The 23,125-nt window shown below is 40.5% G+C and overlaps 1 protein-coding gene across 1 annotated transcript in view; it reads right to left on the bottom strand.

The window, feature by feature from the left end:
* Positions 1-503: 503 nt before the first annotated feature.
* SCIN (scinderin) overlaps positions 504-23,125 on the bottom strand; it is a 78,138-nt gene continuing 55,516 nt past the window's right edge. Inside the window, exons 9-16 of the mRNA NM_174177.3 lie at positions 22,639-22,760; positions 17,320-17,410; positions 14,370-14,540; positions 7,748-7,925; positions 7,330-7,451; positions 4,690-4,767; positions 1,959-2,019; positions 504-1,326 (exon numbers count right to left, since the gene is read on the bottom strand). Of these exons, the coding sequence (NP_776602.2) occupies positions 1,199-1,326; positions 1,959-2,019; positions 4,690-4,767; positions 7,330-7,451; positions 7,748-7,925; positions 14,370-14,540; positions 17,320-17,410; positions 22,639-22,760 (951 nt within the window). The 3' untranslated portion in view covers positions 504-1,198. The remainder of the gene's footprint in view (positions 1,327-1,958; positions 2,020-4,689; positions 4,768-7,329; positions 7,452-7,747; positions 7,926-14,369; positions 14,541-17,319; positions 17,411-22,638; positions 22,761-23,125) is intronic.

Here is a 23,125-nt window from a genome sequence, read left to right as displayed (position 1 = left end):
AGGACAGGAGAGAACCCTGAGGTATCTCCCTACTTTTTTAGGCTTCAGACCCATTGTATAGAGCAAGCTCCCACTTCCGGAAGCAAACCAAGATCTAAGCCTGTAAATGCCTCACAGCTTACGAAATCAAAACCTAAGGACAACCAATCACAATCAACTAGGGTTCAAGCTGTAGCCAATCAGCAGTAATTTCCTTGCTTTCTTGCCACCTTTTCTCCGTGAAAATCTCTCCCCAGTGCTCGGTTTGGCACTGCTGAATCCAAGAAGGATTTTGCGCAAAAAAATATTCTTAAAATGGTTAATACGCTTCTATTTATCTTTTAACAAGGCCCGGGTTTCATTTACACTATGATATTAACTTTGTAGCTATGGAAAAGTTTAATTCTAACTACTTAATGAGTTTTTAAAAATTAAATTCATATTTATATATAAAAGTATTTTAATCTTAAAGTTGACCGTGTAATTAACTCACACATCACACTTGAATAAAATGTCACAACATGTCACCTTTTTAAAGATATATATTTTAATAATAAAGACAGTATTAGTGAAGCCTTTTTTGTATGTATCTTTTGTGATGTTAAACAGGTACTGTCAAATATATGGATGTATATAAAAGTGGGTTAAGAATATAAATCATTTGTCAAGAAAGAGCTGTGCTTTCAAAGGCTTCTTAAAAGGCCAAAAAGGTAAAGTTTCTCTTAGGAAATGATGCTTAGGAGTTAATACTATCACAGTTACATCTGCTAAAGAAGGAAAATAACAAACTTTTAAAACCATCTTAACAGAAATCTTACTGCAAATAGGTGATTCTTTTCAACACAATACATAGAAAGAAGAATAACCTCAAAGGCAGGTATAACTTTCTTCCATGGTATATTAAAAGTAGGAGTTTGGCTAATGGCTCCTGAATTGTAAAAGTTGCCGACAAACTCCCCTAGATTGTGTATAGTTTTTCCCCTTTAAAAAGTCATATATAAAGATATGTCAGCATCCAGCAGAGCTAATATTGGTCCATAAGAAAAGTTATAAAAATATTAACATAAGAAAATTCCAGTTTAAAAGAAATTTCAAACCAATTCTAAGCACGGAAAAATAGCCATATGGCTGAGGTTAATTTTCTAAAGTTAAACAAGCTCCTCCTTCCCCCCTGGGACAGCTGCCCCATTATATTTGTTTTTTTCCTACAAAAATCAGTTTACCACCTGCTGGAATCCCAGCCCAGGAACCAGCCTGTGAAAGTAGGTGGCTCATGACCCTGTTTTATGATGACAATTGGCGTCCTCTTGTCTCTTCCAGAAGGGTCGGTCTCAAGGTATATTTTGGCTAAAAAAGAGTTTAAAAAACAAATAAATTTGGTTAGTTTCAACTAAAGTAAAATAACTAAAGAATGAAAAGCCTTCCAATAAAAGTAATAAATCAAATTTTCATTGGCCCAAAGTAGCCAATGCTACTCCATTTGGACAATTCCTTATTATTTTCTCACATCTGGAATGTGCATGTCTCATTATTGCCTGAAAGAAATTCCAAACTTTATGGAATTATCCTTATAGCATAATTATTCTTTACTTTGCAATAATGCAAAAAACAACAACAACAAAGTACTGCCAGAAAGAACAGCATTCCTCAAAAGGAATTTATAAAAATCTAGATTATCAGAGTTATGGAGCTTTTACTATTCCCATAATTTTAAAAAATGAATTTAAAAGTCTAAGAATAAATTGATATAATTATATCCTAAATTAGATAACAAAACATAATTTTCTTATTCCTATTCTGAAATTCTTCAGTTTTAAAAAAATTCCACTACTCTTTAGTTCTGAAGATGAAAGCTAAGATTCTTCTGATTCTTCTTGGTTTTGATACATGGTTTTGGAGGATGTGGTGCAAAGAGAAATCAGGAACTTGGTAACAACTGTTCAGAATTATGTCCTAATTACCCGTGGGATCCAGCTTACCAGACTTCAGAGATTCTGATTTCTCAACTTCATTGGCATCTTTTCCAATCCAAATAAAAATCTGCAAAATGAAGCAATAATAATACTCATAATTTTGGGAGTCTAGATGCAGTGTGAGCCTTATGCAAAGTGCTTCTCATACCATCTCACTGAATCTTCACAGCCCCAAAGTCAGGGATGTGGAGATGCAGGTCCAGAGAAGTCTCGTCGCTTTCCTAATGTCTACACTTATTAAGAGATGCCTGAATTTGTATCCAGCCAGTTTGACGCTAGATATCACATTCTGGTATTTTATGTTTATATAGTATTTTTCTAGTTTACAAAGTGAGCCTTCCTGAAAACAACATACCGGCTGGGTTTTATGCACACATGCTCCTGGGGTGTGTAAAGCAGGCATTATTCCCATATTATTATCCTGAGGGAGCCATATGTAGCTTGTTCATGGGCACCCCACACTCCCTTTAGGAACCCCTAACTTAAACCTAGTCTTCTTCTATGTTAAGGCATCCTGTCACACTTTGGGAAAAGTGCTACGTGTGTGTGTGCTTAGTCACTCAGTCATGTCCCACTCTTTGCAACCCCATGGACTACAGCTTGCCAGACTCCTCTGTCCATGGGGATTCCCCAGGCAAGAATACTGGAGTGGGTTGCCATGCCCTCCTCCAGGGGACCTTTCCAACCCAGAGATCGAACCCAGGTCTCCCACATTGCAGGCAGATTCTTTACAGTCTGAGCCACCAGGAAAGCCCAAATATTGTTTAGTATTTAAATACTGATTCTTTAAAACCTGATATAAGTTCTGCATGTATCCTTCTTGTCAAATGTAGGTTGTGTACTTCAGTGATGAAAAATTCTCCTGAATTCCCTTATATTTAAATCACTTTAAGATCACTTGTTGGCAGAGAAATTTTGGTGAAGTTAGTTTTGATTATATTCTAATTCGTACTGAAAGTGCTGGAATATTTGCCTACAGGTACAGAATAAACCATGACAACACTGCTGAGTAAATAAAAAGCATAGTTAAAAAAAAATGAAGTGTAGTACTGGAAATATTCTAAAGCATCCTTGATCATGGAAGCAACAGAGTTGACTGCAAATGGAAAAGATTAAATTCTTCTGAATAATGAGACTTTCTTATTTTGTAATTCTTAAATACACAAAGGTGTTTTATTGACATGAGGTTTTATATTTCATATCTAGAAATAAGTGATCCATTCACTTAGGGAGAATCTGTGACCAGATCCCAAATTCAAATATGCTAATTCAAGACCAAGAAGCTAAAGTATAATATAACTGAATGATTTAACAAGAACAGACCTAAAAATAACAAATCTCTGTGGTTGACTAAAGACTAGGCCTAATTCAGGAACGTATTTTATATTTGTTCTACACAATGTAGCTCCTAACATTTATTTTTCCCTGTCACTATTATTAATTTGCTGCTCTTTAGTCGATAAATCATGTCTGACTCTTTTGCGAACCCACAGACTGTAGCCCTCCAGACTCCTCTGTCCATGTGATTTTCCAGGCAAGAATACTGAGTGGGTTGCCATTTCCTTCTCTAGGGGATCTTCCCAACCCAGGGATCGAACCTATGTCTCCTGCATTGTCAGGCAGATTCTTTACCAATGAACCACCAAAGAAGCCATTATTAGTTTACATAGAGGTTAAAAGAAAACGACTCTCAGGTATGACTTCCCTGGTGGCTCGGACAGTATAGGATCCACCTGCAATGCAGGAGACCTGGGTTTGATCCCTGGGTTGGGCAGATCCCCCGGAAGAGGGCATGACAACCCACTCTAGTATTCTTGCCTGGAGAATCCCATGGACAGAGGAGCCTGGTGGGCTACAATACACGGGGTCCCAAAGAGTCAGACATGACTGAGCGACTAACACACAACACATCGATGTGACATACAAAATCACCATTAATTTGCTACAAATAAAGACATATATATTAACAGTAACGTATTTTAGTGTGTAGATTCAAAAGTATTGTTTGTTTCTTCTCCAGGGGCCAGGTCTCCTATGACTTCTTGTCAGATTTCAAGAGAAATTCTGAATATTTCAGTCTCCCTGAGGCATGCTGCTGCTGCTAAGTCACTTTAGTCATGTCCGACTCTGTGCAACTCCATAGATGGCAGCCCACCAGGCTCCCCTGTCCCTGGGATTCTCCAGGCAAGAACACTGGAGTGGGTTGCCATTTCCTTCTCCAATGCGTGAAAGTGAAAAGTGAGAGTGAAGTCGCTCAGTTGTGTCGGACTCTTAGTGACCCCACGGACTGCAGCCCACCAGGCCCCTCTGTCCATGGGATTTTCCAGGCAAGAGTACTGGAGTGGGGTGCCATTGCCTTCTCCCCCTGAGGCACTGCAACCCACTAATGCATTTATTACTTACATGTATGAATGAATAAGAATGAATGAATGTCTGAATAAATAAGGAACAAATAAATCTTACAAAATAAATGAAAAACAGGAGTTTTTTGTTGTTTGTTTGTTGTTTCCACCTAAAACTATACAGCCAAAGATGGATAGCCATGGAATCATTTCCAGCTTAAGAAAACTTGCCATATGCATTAGTTTTATTTTTTGCCAAACTGAGGAAAGTTTCTTATAAATATAGCCTAAATCCATGGGTCTATTTATTATTAAACTTGCCATTTCTCAAAGAAGGTTGTATCAGCTCTCAAGTATAAGCACACTCTCTCGCCATGAACAAAATACAGTTTTACCTGTTCCCAAGCATCTAACAGCATGACATCATCTTCTGCTAAATCATCCTGGGTGAACTCTCCTGGAACCTCTTCAATCTGAAATGTATAAAAAAGCTTTATAAGCCAACAGTCAAGCAGTGATTTTTCTAATATAAAGGATACAAATGCTTTGTATTATCTGGAGCATAGGGGGGAAAAAAAAGTTTGTTAGTCATTTTTTTCCTTCCCTTTGGGCAATAAAGACTTAAATAATCATTTATCTATTTAGTCATGTATCACAAACTGAGGCTATCTTATTTAGGGAGGAGAGTATTTAACATAAATATTGCATATGGCTTTAGAGAGACCATGCACAAGAAATATAGCCATAGTTTCGTCTACTTCCAGTTCTTTGTGACAAGTTGCTTCGCAGGTTTCTGTTGCCTTCCTGGTTCCTAAAGACATTTAAGTTTATGATGCAGGTATTACATCTTCTTTCATTTTGTAGGTAGGTCAAGATTATTTTAATAAAATCAATAGATCTGGTCATTTTTAAAAATCAACCATTTTAAATAAAATAGTATAACAATATTCCATAAGCAAAGTGTCATTATTTTTATTTTAAATGGGTTAAATTGTGTTCTCCAGAGCTAACACTAAAGGGTAATTGGCTAGTTTAACACACCCAATACCAGCAGGCATTCATTAAAGTTCAAATTTTTTAAAGAATTCTGGATGAAACTCCCCCTAATCATTAGAAGGTGGTGACAGATTGGATTAGGGTTTGCAGTTCTTCACGTCGCCCCTCTGCCGTGTGACTCTGCAAGTAAAGCTGACTGTGGCCTTGGCTGTGTCACATTAGCCAATGGGACTCAGCAGAGCCTCCTGTGTTCCTGGGCTCTGTCCATGGATAAACAGGCATGAACCTCACCTGCAGCCCCTTAAGCATGACAATACCAATTTGTTGCAATCTGATGGTATTCTCAGATTGTTACACAAAAAACAAACACTAGCCATGTACAGAGGGCAAGAAATGTGTTTATATATCTTTTTACAGAATATACCATGCCAGGCACCGTTCTAATTCTTTATATGCAACAACCAAGATAATATTCACAACTCTGTGAAGTCAGTACTAGGATTAGCCCCATTTTTCAGATGAGAACATTATAACACAGAGAGGGTAAGTGACCAGCCTCAGGTCACACAGCCAGTAAGAAATATCACCAAGTAAGTGATATTGAACAGGCACACTGGTTCTAAAAGCTGTGCTTTTGACCACTAGACTCTGCTGTCTTGTATGAATCTGCACGTCTAAAGCCTGTTTTCTGATGATGGTAATAAGATCAAACACTTGTTAGCAACACTCCTTTTCCTTAAAATGTTAAGAATTAGAGTTCCAAATGTCAAACAAGAAAATGAATAGGTGTAAAGAAAAAAGTATATTTCTCTTAAATATGTGAATGACAAAAGCCAAAAACTAATAGATTTTTTAAACTTAAGAAAAAGCCTAGGAATTATATTTGTGAGTATATATTTGCATATTCATTTTTGTAAAATATATCTTCATTGGAAACAAGCATGATATTTATAGAAATATTAGCAAATAATACTCTCAAGAAATTAGAGAGGCTCATACTGAAAAAGATGTTATTTGGATGTAATACCAAATAACAGACAAAAGAGTAAAACAGATTTCCCTGATGAAAAATTTATAAAATACAGGGATTTCCTGCAAAGTAGATGAACAATTGTGGTGCCTAACAACCTAATGTTTATCACAATTCACCATTTAAATCTTTAATCTTTAGGTCAAGTCACTTGTAAGCTGCAAGTGTGTTTCACATATGAGCAGTTTCTTCTTCAAAGTATTTTATTTCAAGCATGCAATGTACCTGGGAAAATATTAAAGTTGATGTGTGTGTTCAAAAGTAAAGCTTGTATTTACCAAGACAGGGTGACCAAATCTTTAGTTCAAATTTTATCAGCAAAGAATCTGTTCCTTAAATGAAAAATTTATACAAAAGCCTAGTATGTCAAATAGAGAAAGCAGAATTTTTGTGATTAAACTGAGATGAGGGGCTCAGCCCAGGATATTTCAGAGATGCATAGAGAATACTTGTACACAGACACTTTTACTTCGAATTGCCTAGAATTCAAAGCTTGTGAATGTGACTGTGACATAAACTATTCCTGCTGATTTCAGCTCACTTGCAGGTGTGTGTAGAGCTTTCTGTGATTTTGCTCAATGATCATAATATTTCCATAATGTTTTCCACTCCATCAACACGGTGAGACGTTTGACTCCCCTGGGAAACTGAAGTGTAACATTTTACATAGTTTGATCACAGAGACCACTATTGCTGCACACCGAAAGTGTCAAATTATTAAATTACCAAATCCAACCATGTGCATATGCATACAGCAACAGCCACACGCTGACACGGGTGCACAGTAGCTGATATTTTTAAAAGCCACTTGAGTATTTCCATGCTCTCCCATCCATTATCATTGGCTCCTAAAATCAGCCCTGTGTGGAGCAAAGATTGTCTGTGGTTTGCAAGTAAACCAAAACTGGGATTGGAGTAGGAACGCCGCTGGAAACACTCAGAGCAGCATCAGAATGCCTCCCTTCCCCCTACTGTTCGGTTCTACCCCGTGGTTTCTCAGGATGCTTACAATGAATCTTCCAGTTTTGTTGGAGCAGCCGTAAAGCCGAGGTGGATGGTCTTCAGCCTGGGATTCTAGCAGAGGAGAGGTCTGGTAGTCTTTTTTCCCTCCAAGGGAATTCCAAAACTCCTCTGTGGAAAACACACTGAGTTAACCTATGCATTTTCAGGAGCGTATGGTCGGTATTGCTTTACAGTAACAAATAATTGCACCTCACCTCAAGTTCACTGCTAAGTTACTTAAATATAGCAGGAGATGTTACACAAATAGAGCAGGTACCACCACCCATTCTTGCAACTAGTTAATAGGTTTTTAATGCCCTATAACCATTTCAAAGTTCCTTTTTATAAAAAAAGATAAATTACATGATGAGCAAGTACACCAAATGTAAGTTCTGGCTCGTGTCCTTGGCCCCACCTGTACACACCTGGTTCCTTGCCTTCCTGAATCGTCGAAGTTTTGCATTTGAGGACGCTTGCCACGTACTCTGCTCCTTTCTCCTCCTCCTGTGTGGAGCCTTTTCCTATCCAGATGTAGCCATTATTTTGTCGCAGTTTCAGGACAAAAACATCATTGGAATTCAATGAGTTTGCATCAACATCTACCTAGAGTATGAAGAAAAATAATATGATTTAAATTCATTGCTGGTTCCTCAGTAAACATGCCCAAGAAGCTGTGCTGCTGCCAACCCACCTACAGACTTCTGTCCTGATCCAGGAATTAACTCAGGGGGCATTAGCACACCACTTGTTATTGTTGTTCAGTTGCTAAGTTGTGTCCAAAACTTTACGACTCCATGGACTGCAGCACACCAGCCTTCCCTGTCATTCACTACCTCTGGGAGCTTGCTGAAACTCACGTCCATTGAGGTGGTGATGCCATCCAACCATCTCACCCTCTGTTGCCCCTTCCTCCTCCTGCCGTCAATCTTTCCCAGCATCAGGGTCTTTTCCAATGATTCGGCTCGTCATATCAGGTGGCCAAGTATTAGAGCTTCAGCTTCAGCATCAGTCCTTCCAATGAATATTCAGGACTGATTTCCTTTAGGATTGACTGGTTTGATCTCCTTGCTGTCCAAGGGACTCTCAAGAGTCTTCTCCAGCACCACAGTTCAAAAGCATCAATTCTTCAGCACTCAACCTACTTTATAGTCCATCTCTCACATCCATATATGACTACTGGATAAACCATAGCTTTGACTAGATAGACCTCTGTTGGCAAAGTGATGTCTCTGGCTTTTGATACGTTGTCTAGGTACAAAAAATTCTCAGAGCCAGGCTTCAACAGTACATAAACCGTGAACTTTCAGATGTTCTAGCTGGATTTAGAAAAGGCAGAGGAACCAGAGATCAAATTGCCAATATCTACTGGATCATCGAAAAAGCAAGAGAGTTCCAGAAAACCATCTACTTCTGCTTTATTGACTACACCAAAGCCTTTGACTGTGTGGATCACAATAAACTGGAAAATTCTGAAAGAAAAAGGAATACCAGACCACCTGACCTATCTCTTGAGAAATGTGTATGCAGGTCAGGAAGCAACAGTTAGTACTGGACATGGAACAACAGAGTGGTTCCAAATAGGCAAAGGAGTACATCAAGGCTGTATACTGTCACCGTGCTTATTTAACTTATATGTAGAATACAGTATGAGAAAAACTGGGCTGGAGGAAGCACAAGCTGGAATCAAGATTGCAGGGGGGAAATACCAATAACCTCAGATATGCAGATGACACCACCCTTATGGCAGAAAGTGAAGAACTGAAGAGCCTCTTGATGAAAGTGAAAGAGGAGAGTAAAAAAGTTGGCTTCAAGCTCAACATTCAGAAAACTAAGATCATAGCATCCACTCCCATCACTTCATGGCAAATAGATGGGGAAACAATGGAAACAGTGAGAGACTATTATTCTGGGCTCCAAAATCACTGCAGATGGTGACTGCAGCCATGAAATTAAAAGATGCTTGCTCCTTGGAAGAAAAGCTATGACCATCCTAAACAGCATATTAAAAAGCAAAAACATTACTTTGCCAACAGAGGTCCACTGAGTCAAAGCTATGGTTTTTCCAGTAGTCATGTATGGATGTGAGAGTGGGACTATAAAGAAAGCTGAGCACTGATGAATTGATGCCTTTGAACTGTGGTGTTGGAGAAGACTCTTGAAAGTCCCTTGGATTGCAAGGAGATCCACCCAGTCCATCCTAAAGGAAATCAGTCCTGAATATTCATTGGAAAGTCTGATGCTGAAGCTGAAACTCCGATACTTTGGCCACCTGATGCAAAGAACTGACTCATCTGAAAAGACCCTGATGCTGGGAAAGATTGAAGGCGGGAGGAGAAGGGGATAAAAGAGGATGAGATGGTTGGATGGCATCACTGACTGGATGGACATGAGTTTGAGTAAGATCCTGGAGCTGGTGATAGACAGGGAAACATGGAGTGTTGCAGTCCATGGGGTTGCAAAGAGTTGGACATGACTAAGTGACTGAAGTGAACTCACCTCGGTAGCACTAGGTAACTGCTAGGGGGTTAGAAACATTAAAACAGGAGCATATATTGCTGGGTCACTGTAAGGCTCACCTGCCTGCATAGTCCTCTGAGAATAAAATGAGGCAAATTTAAGTGATACATAACAAGGATAATATTCAAAGAGACCGCAAAAAGGATGATGGCCTATAACTGATACTTGGAAAGAGGATGTAATATTCCCAAATGACACTCATAAAGCAGTGTTCAGATTTTCTCTCCCCTACTAAAGAGGTTTGTCAAATAATCAAGGGGACATCTAAAAATCATAAAACAGGGATTGAGATTTAATGTAAGAAAAGACTATAACAGAGACGGACTAAAAGCTTCTCCAGGCTCAGATAAATTATAGCTCAGATTATAAAAGAATATTTAGAAGGCATTAAAAGCATAACACTGACAAACCCCCTTCCTTTTAACCAAGATGTTGTGGACACCGTCTGGGAGGAGCCACATGAGCACAGTTCTGGTCCGTGTGGCCAAGGGCCAGTGAGAGAGGCCTGGCTGAGGCCAGACTGCATCCTGAGGGTGAGCCTTAAGGTGGAGCCTTGGGGCAGCAACAAGGCATTGTGCAGAGCCTCAGGCTTGGGAGGGGGCCCGAGGTCCTAGCTTGGGCTTGCGTCTGTAAGCTTGTCATCTTGTGTCTCTGCACTGGTCTGAGGCCCTCTGGACACAGGAGTGTGTGACTGCGACCTTGTGTGTGTGACTTTCCGTAGGACTCCATGTGACATGTGACGTGTGCTAGCAGGGCGATGGAGAAGGAGGAGGAAACAAGACTGTGATAGGGCAGCCACAAGGGAGGAGGAATTCCAGAGCGTGGTGTCCTGAGGCCAAGTGCAGAGAGCCTTCGGGAAGCAGCACGTGATGCCGTTTGACCAACTGTGTGGGGTGGCCAGAGGAAAGCATCAGCGTGTGGAAAGCTGGTCTTGCCCAGGTTCATCAGGACCCTGTCCCCAGAGACAGCACTGGAGGAGCAAGCACGCACTGCTGGAAGTTTTGAAGATGTGCCCAGGTGTTGGTCACATTCAGGGGAAGGGTTGGCATCTTCTTTCAGTAAGAAGTTGGCCCCACGGACCAAGCTCAAAGAAATCCATCAGATGTGATGATGAAAACTGGTAGGAATTGTGACTCCCAATTCCTAATCTGGATGTCTCCTTGTTTTGTGTGTGTGTGTGTTTCCAGTCACTCAGGCATGTCTGATTCTTTTTGACCCTGGTGGCCTGTAGGCCCACCAGGCTCCTCTGCCCGTGGAATTTTCCAGGTAAGAATACTGGAAAGGATTCCCACATTCTACTCCAGGGGATCTTCCTGACCCAGGGAATGAACCTGCCTGCCTTGCATCTCCTGCACAGGCAGTGAGCTCTTTACCAACTGTACCACCTAGGAAGCCCAAATGTCTCTGTGTTGGTATGGAGGAAAGAGCATGGAAGATGGAGAGACAGGCGATAAGAGGCCCATGCCCAGACTGGTGTGAGGTCAGGGTGGTAGTTCCACAGAAGAACCTTAGAAAGCTTTAGCCTCCCAGGAGATGAAAACAGAAAGTCTTATCAATAGTGTTTTGACTGGTGCATTTCAGAAAGGCTAGGAATGCAAAGGTTAGTTTGAGAGGCTGCAAGAAAAGAAAGAATCTACATCACAAGCAGCTCACGATGCTTCATAAAGAAGTGTCCACTGGGAAGAGCTCAGAACTGTTACGATTCTCCTTGACTCTTGCCTCTGAAATCAGCTAAGAGGGCCTGGAGATGAAAACTTCACTTTCAATTTGACAGACTAAACAGTCACAATTGAACATATGAGAATCCCTGCACAGAATGTCATGGATGAGTCAATACAGAATGGCATTTAAATTACATGACTAAACGAGCTCACTCTGAAGAAGGCCAAGACAGCCCTGGAGAGCTCAAGAGCTTCGAGGACAAGCAGAGGAGGAGAATTCAGAAACTGGGTGGGAGTGAAAACAGCCTTCAGAAGGGTGACCCTGAAGAGTGGGAGAAATCCTGGTAAGTGTGGGGTTTCAGAAGCCTCGTTTAAAATAGTGTTTTGAGAAGACAGAAAGAGCAACTAAGTCAAATGCTAGAAAGAGGTTGAAACAATGGCATCAGAGAAGAGAATTTTGATGGCAAAAGTAGGTCATTGGCAAACTAGATAAATCCCATGTGGATGGTGTGGCGGGAAGGGATGGCTGAGCGGAGCGGCTTTTGATAGAGGAGGCTTAGCATAGCAGGGGCAGTGAGGGGGCAAAGATGACTCTTCTGAGGATCTGTACTCTTAAGGAGTGCAGAGAAAGGATGTGCTAGCCGGGAGGGTCAGAGTCAAGAGAGTTTTTAAAGAAAGGATTGAAGTGTTTTCAAGGCATGTTTGTGCTGCAGAGTAAGTAATCCAGGAGAGAAGAATAAATCAATGATATGAAGAGAAAGAAGATGACTGCGGGCAAGAATGATGAACCAGAGTTAGGATGAGAGTGCTGGACAGAGAAATCCAGGGAAGTCCTTGGAAAACCCCAGGACAGGGGACCCAGGACAGAAGTCAGTGGTAAGGAATGGGGGCAGATGGAATTTGGCCTGAGAGACAGGAGTCATTTTATTTATGTAATAAATACGTATTCAGTTATTTACCAGTATATTAGTTTATACAAATATTATTATTTTTATTAATGTATGGATAACAATATACAAATATTAATGTGTACCTTAGTGTTTATATGTAAATTACTATTATAAAATGTTTATTAATTGTTAGCTATCAATAAACCAATAAATTGATTTTGTAAAATAGGCAAGAGGGAGAATTCGATATACAGATGCAGACAAGCTGGTGATAATTGTGGGGAAGTAGATAAGGTAATCAGGCTTCCCACGTGGCTCCAGTGGTAAAGATCACCTGCCAATGCAGGAAACAGATGTGGGTTCGATCCCTGGGTCAGAGGGCATGGCAACCCACTCCAGTATCCTTGCCTGGAGAATCCCATGGACAGAGGAGCCTGGCGAGCTACAATCCATAGAGTCACAAAGAGTCGGACATGACTGAAGCAACTTAGCACGCACGCGTGCAGATAAAGTGAATCTTCTAGGATTATTTTTATATTCTCTGTGAACTCAGAATCCATTATCAGTAGAGAAGTGGGATGTTGGAGACGTGGGGGATGTGATGGGTGTGATGGGTGGAGAGGGTTCGTGGATTCAGCCGTGAGACTGGAGAATTGCTGGAAGAAATGGGGGCTAAAGGACAGGAGACACTTGTCACACATTAGATGCTTAAGGTGCTAAAGTTATCGCCAAGGACAAGGTCTAATACAGGACCACAAGTGTAAGGTGAAGTGGGGTCAAGATAAGACTGCTAGATGAGAGGAGCCAGCGATGGAGACAGTGAGATAAGAAAGCCATCAAAGAAAAAGAGGGCAGGACTCTCGGCTCAGCAGACACAGAAAAGAGATGGAGGAGGGAGATGGATAAGAACACAGAAAAGAGATGGAGGAGGTAGACGGATAAGAAGGAACGAAGCCAACGGGGCAAAAGTGAGCAAGGAGGGGCGCCTGCCATCCCATCCCTGGTCAGCCGGCACCGGAGAAAAATACAACTTCCACTCAAGAGGGCTATATGGGCCTCTGTGACCTCAGAACACAGAGCAAGAAAGGGGGCGGCTTAGAGGAGAGGTTCCAGGGGGAGGGAGGCCGTGACCCACGTGCTTTTAAGGGCTCATCTGAACAACTTGGCAGAGCAGTCCAGGTTTGCGGGCATACAGAGAGCGCAGCGCAATTAGAAGACTTGGGAGACCTGGGTTCAATGATGACTGAGGTGATGGGGTGAGGAACTGTGGAGAATCCTCCTTGAAGTCAAAGCACTCAGCCATTCAAAACCCTGGGCCCATTGGCCTTGCCCCATACCCGGCAGGCTTGGGGCCGGACACCGCGATCTGGGGCTTGACCTCTTTCACAGCTGCCACTGAGGCAGCTCATTCGGCCAGCTGAATTATGACTCTGGCCCAGTGTGGCAAAGCTTGCTTTCCATGTTCCTTTACATTTGTGCAAATAAGCACCTTCTCTTTCAACTTCCCCAGTGTGGTCACCGGACCATCACCCGCGATCCATCTTCCCCCAGGCCTTTCAAGACAGAGCTTAAGCTGTCTCATGGCTTCAACAACTTGATGTGTTACATTCTTCTTTTTTGTATATAATTAAATTTAGTTTTAATGGAAGGATAACTGCTTTACAGTATTGTGTTGGTTTCTGCCAAACATCAACATGAATCAGTCAAGGGTATACCTGTGTCCCCTCTCCATTATTCTTAAATCCATTTGTTTTGTTACAATGTGGTTGAAAAATATGAGAGGCCCGTTATCTGATTAACTTTTTTACTTTTTACTTGATTCTCCTGCTTTTAGTATTTTTAATGGTGAAAACTGGATACATTACAGCAATGAAAGAAGTTTACTTGCCACTTTTTTTTAATGACTGATATTGGCTGATGGCCCAGGGCCACTGGGAAATCCATGAGCAGGGCAGGTTTTATTGACCGCGTGACATTACCTCCATAATTCTGGTGATCGAAGCCAGGTTTCTTCGGACTTGAAAGAGGCGTATAGGGGGGGCTGGTGCCTGACCTTCTTTCTTTGATGTTCCGTTCTTGTAAATAATGAGCGGTTTGTCTTTGAACAAACTCAGCAGGTGAGCAGGTTCTTTGCCTTGGGAGACTCGAATCTGGGGGCAGAGGGGATGAAGAAATGTAATAAAGAGGGCAATGAAAGAAGGCTGTATTTCCAAAGACATCCTTATTTTTCTTTTCGAAAACAAAATTAAAAGTAAATAAAAAGTCAAGTGCAGGAGGAACGATGATTAACAGAAAATATAGGTTCATAAAAATCAAGCACAGCTTCCTTGCTGACTTAGGAACCATTCGTTATTCCAGATACAGCACACTGGGGTAGGGGGAGGTAGGTACAACATCACACTGTGCTGCTTTCTGCTTCCACACTGCACCACTTACACCTTAGCGCAAAGATGTAAAAAAAAAAAAAAAAAGGAATTTTTATAAAAGATGACAAAGATCAGCACTTTGTTGTTTTTCCCTTTTGGAGATATAGATGAACACATGTGTGAAAGTGCTAGTCGCTTAGTCATGTCTGAGTCTTTGTGACCCCATGGACTATAGCCTGCCGGGCTCCTCTATCCATGGGAGTCTTCAGCAAGAATACTGGAGTGGGTTGCCATTCCCTTCTCCAAGGGATCTTCCCAACCCAGGGATCGAACCCAGGTCTTCTGCTTTGCAGGTATATTCTTTTTTTTTTTACTTTTAATAATTTTTCTTAAAATTTATCCTGAACCCTCCTCCCTCCTCCCTCCCCAGGGGAAAGGACGGTTCAGGATAAGCAGGTATATTCTTTACCATCTGAGCCACCATCGTTACCTAAGAGTGAACAAAGATTTCAATCCAAACATCAAAAGCTGGCAAAATAAACAGAATAGACTTTTACTTTTTAACTTACCTATGGAAATGGTAATAGATTTACTTAACATAATCATTTGTCAGGATAAGGAAATTGAAGAAAATAAATGGTAAATGACTTAATTTCATCTATTAGTTTAACAGATACTGGATTAGACATGAATTTCCTATTTTTTGCATAAACGATGCATTTATTTACATGAAGAGTTCAAATTTTGTGTCAGTCTCCTATTTTTTTCAATTACCTTGCCTTTTGCAAAAATTAAACCATCTCCCCTACCCTGCCCTGGTCTGTTTTTTTTCCTAGAAACCAAGTGAATGAGAATGCTGAAGTATACACCATCATGGGAAGGCCTAGGGTGTGGTGAACAGATAACCTTCAGTTAGCAGCTGCTGCTGCTGCTGCTAAGTCACTTCAGTCATGTCCGACTCTGTACGACCCCAGAGACGGCAGCCAGCCCACCAGGCTCCCCCGTCCCTGGGATTCTCCAGGCAAGAACACTGGAGTGGGTTGCCATTTCCTTCTCCAATGAATGAAAGTGAAAGTTAGTACACATTTACTTAAATAAGCAAGCAGCCAATTATGAAACTGTGTTGGGGCAAGGTTAGCTAAGAGTACCTAAAACTGTTGTTGCCTTAGCATTTCCCATAACACTGAGAAAACCTCAATTGCCAAATTGAGAGAAAGAGGGCTACAGATTAAAACCCATTCTCCACTATGAATGAAAACAAGAAAGAGAAAGGGGAATTCCCTGGCAGTTCATGCTTAGTACTGTACTTCCACTGTAGGGAGTTCAAGTTTGATTCCTGATCAGGGAACTATGATCCTGCAAGCGATGCAGCAAGGCCGGAGAGAGAGAAAGAGAGAAAGGTAAATTGAAAATTTTTCAGTACTGTTTCTGAGTATGAAGGAATGTTTAAAACAGTGATTTTATTTATTGTAAACCCCTGCCATCTAGTGGTAAAAGCAGGCATTATGCTTCCATTGTTAATTAGGATTCAAATGCCTGACAATAAATTCATTCATTGGGTGTATTAAATAGTAGTAGTTAACTCTGAAATGTAGAATTTATAAGGCACAGTGCATATCTTCAAAGTTTTGTGTGATTTTGTAAGAAGAGTTGAAAGGTTAATTAAATGACATCAATGATGTCTGTTCTTAGACATATTTCATTCAGGAAATGAATGTAGTAAACAGTTCATGGGAATTCACAGGAGTTAAGTGTGTTTAAAGAATTCAATAATCTTGTCAACTTGTTCACTGACAATTAACAATGTTAGTTTTATTTTTAAAAGTTAATATGCATCTTTAAATTTAAGTCTAACTTGCTTTATTTAGGAACTAAAAACCAAGATGGAAAGAAAACCAGCTAAAAGACCAGATTGGATCTCCATATATTATATATTATGCACTAAAGTATCAGACTTACTTTTCTAATTATTACCTTTGAATCAGGTAATAATTTAGATAGAGATTTGACTTATAAGGATCTTAAAATGTATAAAAATTTGAAAACTGGAAAGTGATCAGCTGGAAGTGATAACTCAGGTAGAACGCGGACATGACTGAGTGACGGACACGACTGAGCGACTTCACTTTCACTTTTCACTTTCATGCATTGGAGAAGGAAATGGCAACCCACTCCAGTGTTCTTGCCTGGAGAATCCCAGGGACGGGGGAGCCTGGTGGGCTGCTGTCTATGGGGTCGCACAGAGTCGGACACAACTGAAGCGACTTAGCAGCAGCAGCAACAAGTGGTTGCCATTGATCTGATATGATTCTAAAGGAAAGATTCTTTGGGGCTCTAAATCTGTTAATAGCTTATTTTTGTTTCTATTTTAAAATTTGTTCCCTCTTTTCCAGAATCTGAGAGAACAAGTATGGCATGAGAGTAGGAATATTTAAATTCTGAAATGAAAAAAAAGGAAATATTTACAAAGTGTCAAATCTGCATCCTGAAGTGGGAGAAGGGTTTTAATGAGACATTGGGCTTGAAAAACTTGTATGAGTTTAGGGGGTAAAAACATCCCAACCTGCACAGCCTGTCCCCCGAGGGATCTATCCAACTGAACAGTCAGGAATGCGGAGGTTGTCAGCTCATCCCGTGTGGCATTTGCTCCTTGCCTGGAGGAACCAAAGTAAAACAAATTAGCTTGTATTTAAGTTTAAGATCTTCTAAGGCAGGCATTTCAAACAGAAACTTAAGTTATTATGAAAGATCAAGAAGAAACCTTGCTGTTTTGACATAAAAAAGCCATAGAAGCTATTGTTTTTTAAAGTACTAACACTGAGCCATGATCTATCTTATGTGTTGTTTAGAACAACATATCATAGATGTTTTTAATCTCCATTTCAAGGGCCCATTTTTAGTTCCATAATAACTTAGCTAAGTAGTCAATTCTGTCTGATTTCAAGTTGGAGCTGCTTATTTTGGGAAACAATCTCAACAGTGAAAATAACCCATTTGAGTAGTATATGAGCCAGATCTACTGGGCTGGATATTAGAGGCACTTTATTTTTCCACGACTATTTGGTGAGCATAGTAACAAATATGTGGACCCACAAAAATCAAGAAAATAATGATTAGAAGCAGGCAATGGAGGGGCTTTCCAGGTGGCTCAGTGGGTAAAGAATCTGCCTGAAATGCAGGAGACACAGGAGACGTGGGTTCAACCTGTGGGTTGGGCAGATCCCCTGGAGGAGGGCGTGGCAACCCACTCCAGTATTCTCGCCTGGAGAATCCCGTGGACAGAGGAACCTGGCGGGCAGTCTACAGTGTCACAAAGAGTTGGACACGATTGAGTTAACTGAGCGTGCGCGCGTGCACACACACACACACACAGAGGTAATGGAGAGGCCCCCATTTTGTAATTCTGGTCTTTCTTTAAAGGGATTTCCCATGGACAGAGGAGCCTGGAGGGCTGCAGTCTATAGTATCACAAAGAGTTGGACACGATTGAATTGATGGAGCGCACACACACAAACACATACAGGCAATGGAGAGGCCCCCATTTGGTCATTCTTTAAAGGAATTATGAATAAAATGGTAAGAGAAGCTAAAGTATCAGTGATCAGATAGGAGTCAATTCATTGGCAACTTCTCTTTCTAGGATAACTTGTGGCTCTAACTCCAAACGCTGGCTCACCCTACACAACAGCCTCTGGGAGATCTGCTTGTTTGATGACTGTGGGAGGGAAAAGGCAGTGAAAGCACTGTTGGTAGCCAGTCCTCCCATCTCTACATGACTACAGGTTAGCAGGAAGAACACCAATCCTGGAAATGGATTTTGACAATCAATTATATTCTTGCTTCTGAAGGTTTGAGAGTGACCTACCTGTTCCATACCCAGAACCAGATTAACAGTAGGCTCCCAACCTGGACAACACACACACATACATACACACCACACATGCACATATGCACACACATACCCACACAACACTGAGTGCAGGAAGCCTGTCTCATTTATCTCAGAATATTTCATTGAACCAACAGAGTCAAATGGTTGATATGAAAATGTTGTACAGTGGGGTGAAAAAAAAGGACATGCTTATGTCAGACATATGTTTAAAAAAAATAGAAAATGCTTTTCATAATAAGGGCACACATGAAGATATAGCCTTTTAATGCGAATAACTGAAATTTTCCATGAGCCTGTCACGCTAGCAAACACTTCTGGGAGCCGCTGGAAGCACCAGGTGGGGAGAAACGCAGAGCTGAGGAAACAGCAGGGTCTGTCATCACCTGTCCTTTATTCCCTAGCTCGGCAATTTCTTGGATATTTCTTCATTTTCTTTTTGCCTTCTGACATTCTTAATAAATATCTCACTGTTTATCTCAAACCCTTCTTCCTCTTCCTGTCAAAGTGACCACGTTTCCACCCACACAGATTCAAACTAACTTGCTTTATGGATCTGTGACCCAGGCAGTCAAGGACTGCAATGCAATCAAGACCATAAGAAAATTGCTTTGTCTCTTAACTTTGAAATCCTGTGCTTAGAGGGAGAAAAGAAGCTATCTACTTTGATATGATTTCTTCTTTACAAATCTGTGGTACTTGTTACTCATTAAAAATAAAATGCTGCATGAAAATGGAATTTATTGCTTCAAGAGACTCATCATCACCACTGATCAAAGTTTGTTTAATTTCAATTACTTGACATTTCAGAGAAAAGATCACTGCTGAAATTAGTTTTCTCTTGTCATTTTAGAGTCTCAGTAGTTTCAGAAATAAAAAGACAAATTTGTGTATTCAGCAGTGATTCCATTCAAGTTTGTCACCTTGAACTCTGCCTCTTGGATTTAACCTATTCATATCCCATGATTGAAACGACCACATAAACTGGAAAGTTGTTTAATTTGAAGCTAGTCTTCAGGAGGCATTTCCTAAATACCTCTTCACTATGTTTATGGAAGTTTTTGAAGTTCTGCAAACTATACATCAACAAACTGACAAATTTAACATCTGTGCTATTAAACGACCCCAGGGACTGTAGCCCGCCAGGCTCCTCTGTCCATGTGATTTCCCAGGCAAGAATACTGGAGTGGGTTGCCATGCCCTCCTCCAAGGGATCTTCCCGACCCAGGGATCAAACCCAGGTCTCTGGCATTACAGGCAGATTCTTTACTGTCTGAGTCACTAGGGAAGCCCAACTAATCACTTGGCTCCTTCTCATTCACTGGTTTTGTCTTTTGCTTCCTAACTTTGCTCGTGCCAGACACCATTACTGCTAGATTAGAGCACGCTTTTTCTTGCATTGCTAGGAACACCTTCAATACTATTTGCTTGCTTTCCTCACTCTCATTTCTGCTCCCACTTAGATGTCACTTTTAAGAGTCCTTCACCAATAACCTAGCAGTGAGCTTGAGTATCTGTTCCTAATTCTACACAGATCATTCAGCTTGGTTTTATCTTAAGCCTTCATACTTTATTGAAATGGCTGATAACCATCTTTCTCTCTTTTAAGTATAAATTCTTGGGGAATGTTTTTTATTGTATCTTTAGTATCTAGCTCAGTGCTTGGCACATAGAAAGTGCTCAATGGACACTTTCAAATGATTTAAAGAATAGCTTTTACGTTCAAAATTTATAACCTGATTTAATCTGTTTAATCTATATCCACATAGTTATTTATGTGGATTGCAAATTGCTAATTCCTCAAAACATTCTCTTGAATTACTTATTTAATCTTTCCTGTTTGATCTAAGTGCCACAATTATTAACTATATTTTTTACATACTGAAAAGAATTTAGAGGAAGACCAAGAAACAGAATGTAAAAGAAAAGCTTACTCAGAATGTAAGTAATGTAAATTCATTACCTACTTACAATGAATTTATCCCTACAGATGCCATGCTTTGCACAGGTACTTTTCTGAGTTAAAATTTTAGAAAAGGAAATTGCAAAATAAGGACATAGTTTCTACCAGGGGATAGCTGCAGGCAGGCCTTAAAGACAGCTGCAGATCAAGGTGTGAAATGATGCTTCACCCTTTACAAGAGTTGTGACTTTGCGTTAAATTATTTACTCTCTGATTCCCCCCTCCTTTTATATCTTTTGAAAATTATCTAATTGTGAGGAAGAGAGATAATACATGGAAACATCTAGCATTTTGCTGGCACAAACACGCTGCTCAAAATAAACTGGTTGCTATGAAGATGGCATCTTAAACACAGAGCTAAATAGCTAAATACATGCATCTTTGACAGGATATGATGTGACTGTGGGGTCAGAAATGTCTTTGAACACAGTGGTTCTCATTAATGCCACGGTGTACATTAGAAACTCCAGAGTCCCGCCAACTGGGGGTCTGATTTATTTGGTGTAAAGAGGGCACTGGGTATTCAGCTTTGGGAAAAATTATCCGGGTTAGTATGTGCAGCTAGTGTTCAGAGCCATTGCCTAAGGCAGTGCCTGTCAATCATTAAGGTGATTCTGAATCATCCTGAGAACTTGTTAAAACACAGGTTCCGCTTTAGTAGGTCAAAGGTGGGGCCTGATATTCTCTATTTCTAACCAGCTCCCCAGGGACGCTGATACTCTTGGTTTCCAGACCATCCTCGGGGTACCAAGAACCCATGGGGTGGGGAAAATCATCTCATCTCCTGATCTTGGTTAAGGTCAAGGCACTGGCCAGTATAAGGGGGAAGTGGTCACACTATGAGGATGGATGACTCTGTCATCCGGTGGGACACTCACCATAGAGAAAAGTCATCCTATCAGCAGACACCCTATCAGCAGACACCTGAGTCCTCGTCCACTCAGTATCCTTACTGAAGACAGCTACCACCACATAGGCAAAGGCAGGATCCTGCTTCATCCTCGCAACTTCAACCTACACCTCTCAGCTTTAATATCTTTTTTGAAAATTCTTTTCTTTCTCTCAGTCTTCTCAGAAATATTCCACTTTATGTGATTTCACTTCATAAATAGTTTGAGAATCCAGCATTGCATGATTTGTTGCAGAATTCTGTCCCTTGGACTAGTCCAGCATGCTGTGTGCACTTCACTTACTTGGTTGGACATTTCCATTGGCACTGACTCTAAGTCAACTTGAAGGTGAAAGTGTTAGTTAGTCATGTCCTGATGCTTTGCGACCCTATGGACCATAGCCCACCAGGCTCCTCTGTCCATGGGATTCTCCAGGCAAGAAAACTGGAGTGGGTTGCCATTTTCTTCTCCAGGGGACCTTTCTGACCTGAAGACCAAACCCAGGTCTCCTGCATTGCAGGCTGATTCTATATGGTCTGAGCTACCAGGGAAGTAAGCTTAACCTTCAATTAACTCAAATCATTATGCAAAAGAAATGGATAAGAAATGGAAGCAATAGCATTTTTTTATTTAGTACTGCTATGAATTTCATGAGGACAAAGAATAAGGATGCATCAATTTGAGATCTCCAGAGTCTGAAATAGAACCATAAATTATATACATGCCTTAGAGAATCTGATTCATTGAAATGTTGCAACTCCAATCAGGATGAGCCTCTGTGAATTTTAACAATAAGAAGACATGGTACCTGATGCTGGCCAGTTGGAGTGTTTGTTAGCTTTCAAAGGAGAGGAGTTATTCAACTACATATCCACTAAAGGAACACCACCCTTCAGCTACCAAAACCTTTCTCCTAAATTGGTAAGGATGACTTTTATCTAAACTGCTCATGGACAGCAGCTATCAAAACATAGCCAAAATCATACAAGAAGAAAATACTACATTCATGTTATACAAAGCTCACGAGGCTAAATTATAGGATAGTTTTATCCCATATTGCATGGAATATAATGAAATTTAACTTTGGAGCAAAATGTGGCCTCTACAGAACTTGAGATTTTATGAAAGAGGGAAACTCACCAGGTGTAGATAATCTGTCCTCTGGGATAAGTGTAAAGTATAATGTAGCAATCACCACCATAGAATTCACCATACGAGTTTCGGTCAATTTCGACCCTACCGTTGTTTTCTACACGCCAAATCTAAAAGGAATAAATAGGTGTATCAAAATCAAAATCTTCTTTATCTAGTAATACTTCTCTAAGGTTTAAAAAAACACATTTTGGTTTAGATCTGTCATTAAAAACCTTTTACTTTTCTAACTAGTTACAAATCAAGCAACAGGAAGAAATTCTTGTCCGTTTGGTAATTGACTTCTTAAGTGTTTAGAGTTCTTTTATACTCTTTTCTTTTATACCCTTCATAGTACTTATCTCAGTTCTGAGCCTGTTGATTAATAAATACCTATTGTTTGATTGATTAGTGAAAATAACATGATGACACTCCAGTTACATGACAAACTGAAATATTTAGTTCAGAAATACATCTCTTAACTTACATACATTTT

Source organism: Bos taurus, chromosome 4, assembly GCF_002263795.3.
Source record: "Bos taurus isolate L1 Dominette 01449 registration number 42190680 breed Hereford chromosome 4, ARS-UCD2.0, whole genome shotgun sequence".
In the NCBI taxonomy this organism is placed as follows: Eukaryota; Metazoa; Chordata; class Mammalia; order Artiodactyla; family Bovidae; genus Bos; species Bos taurus.
The sequence above is the reverse complement of the archived record's forward strand: the minus strand, read 5'-3'. Positions and strand labels throughout refer to the sequence as shown.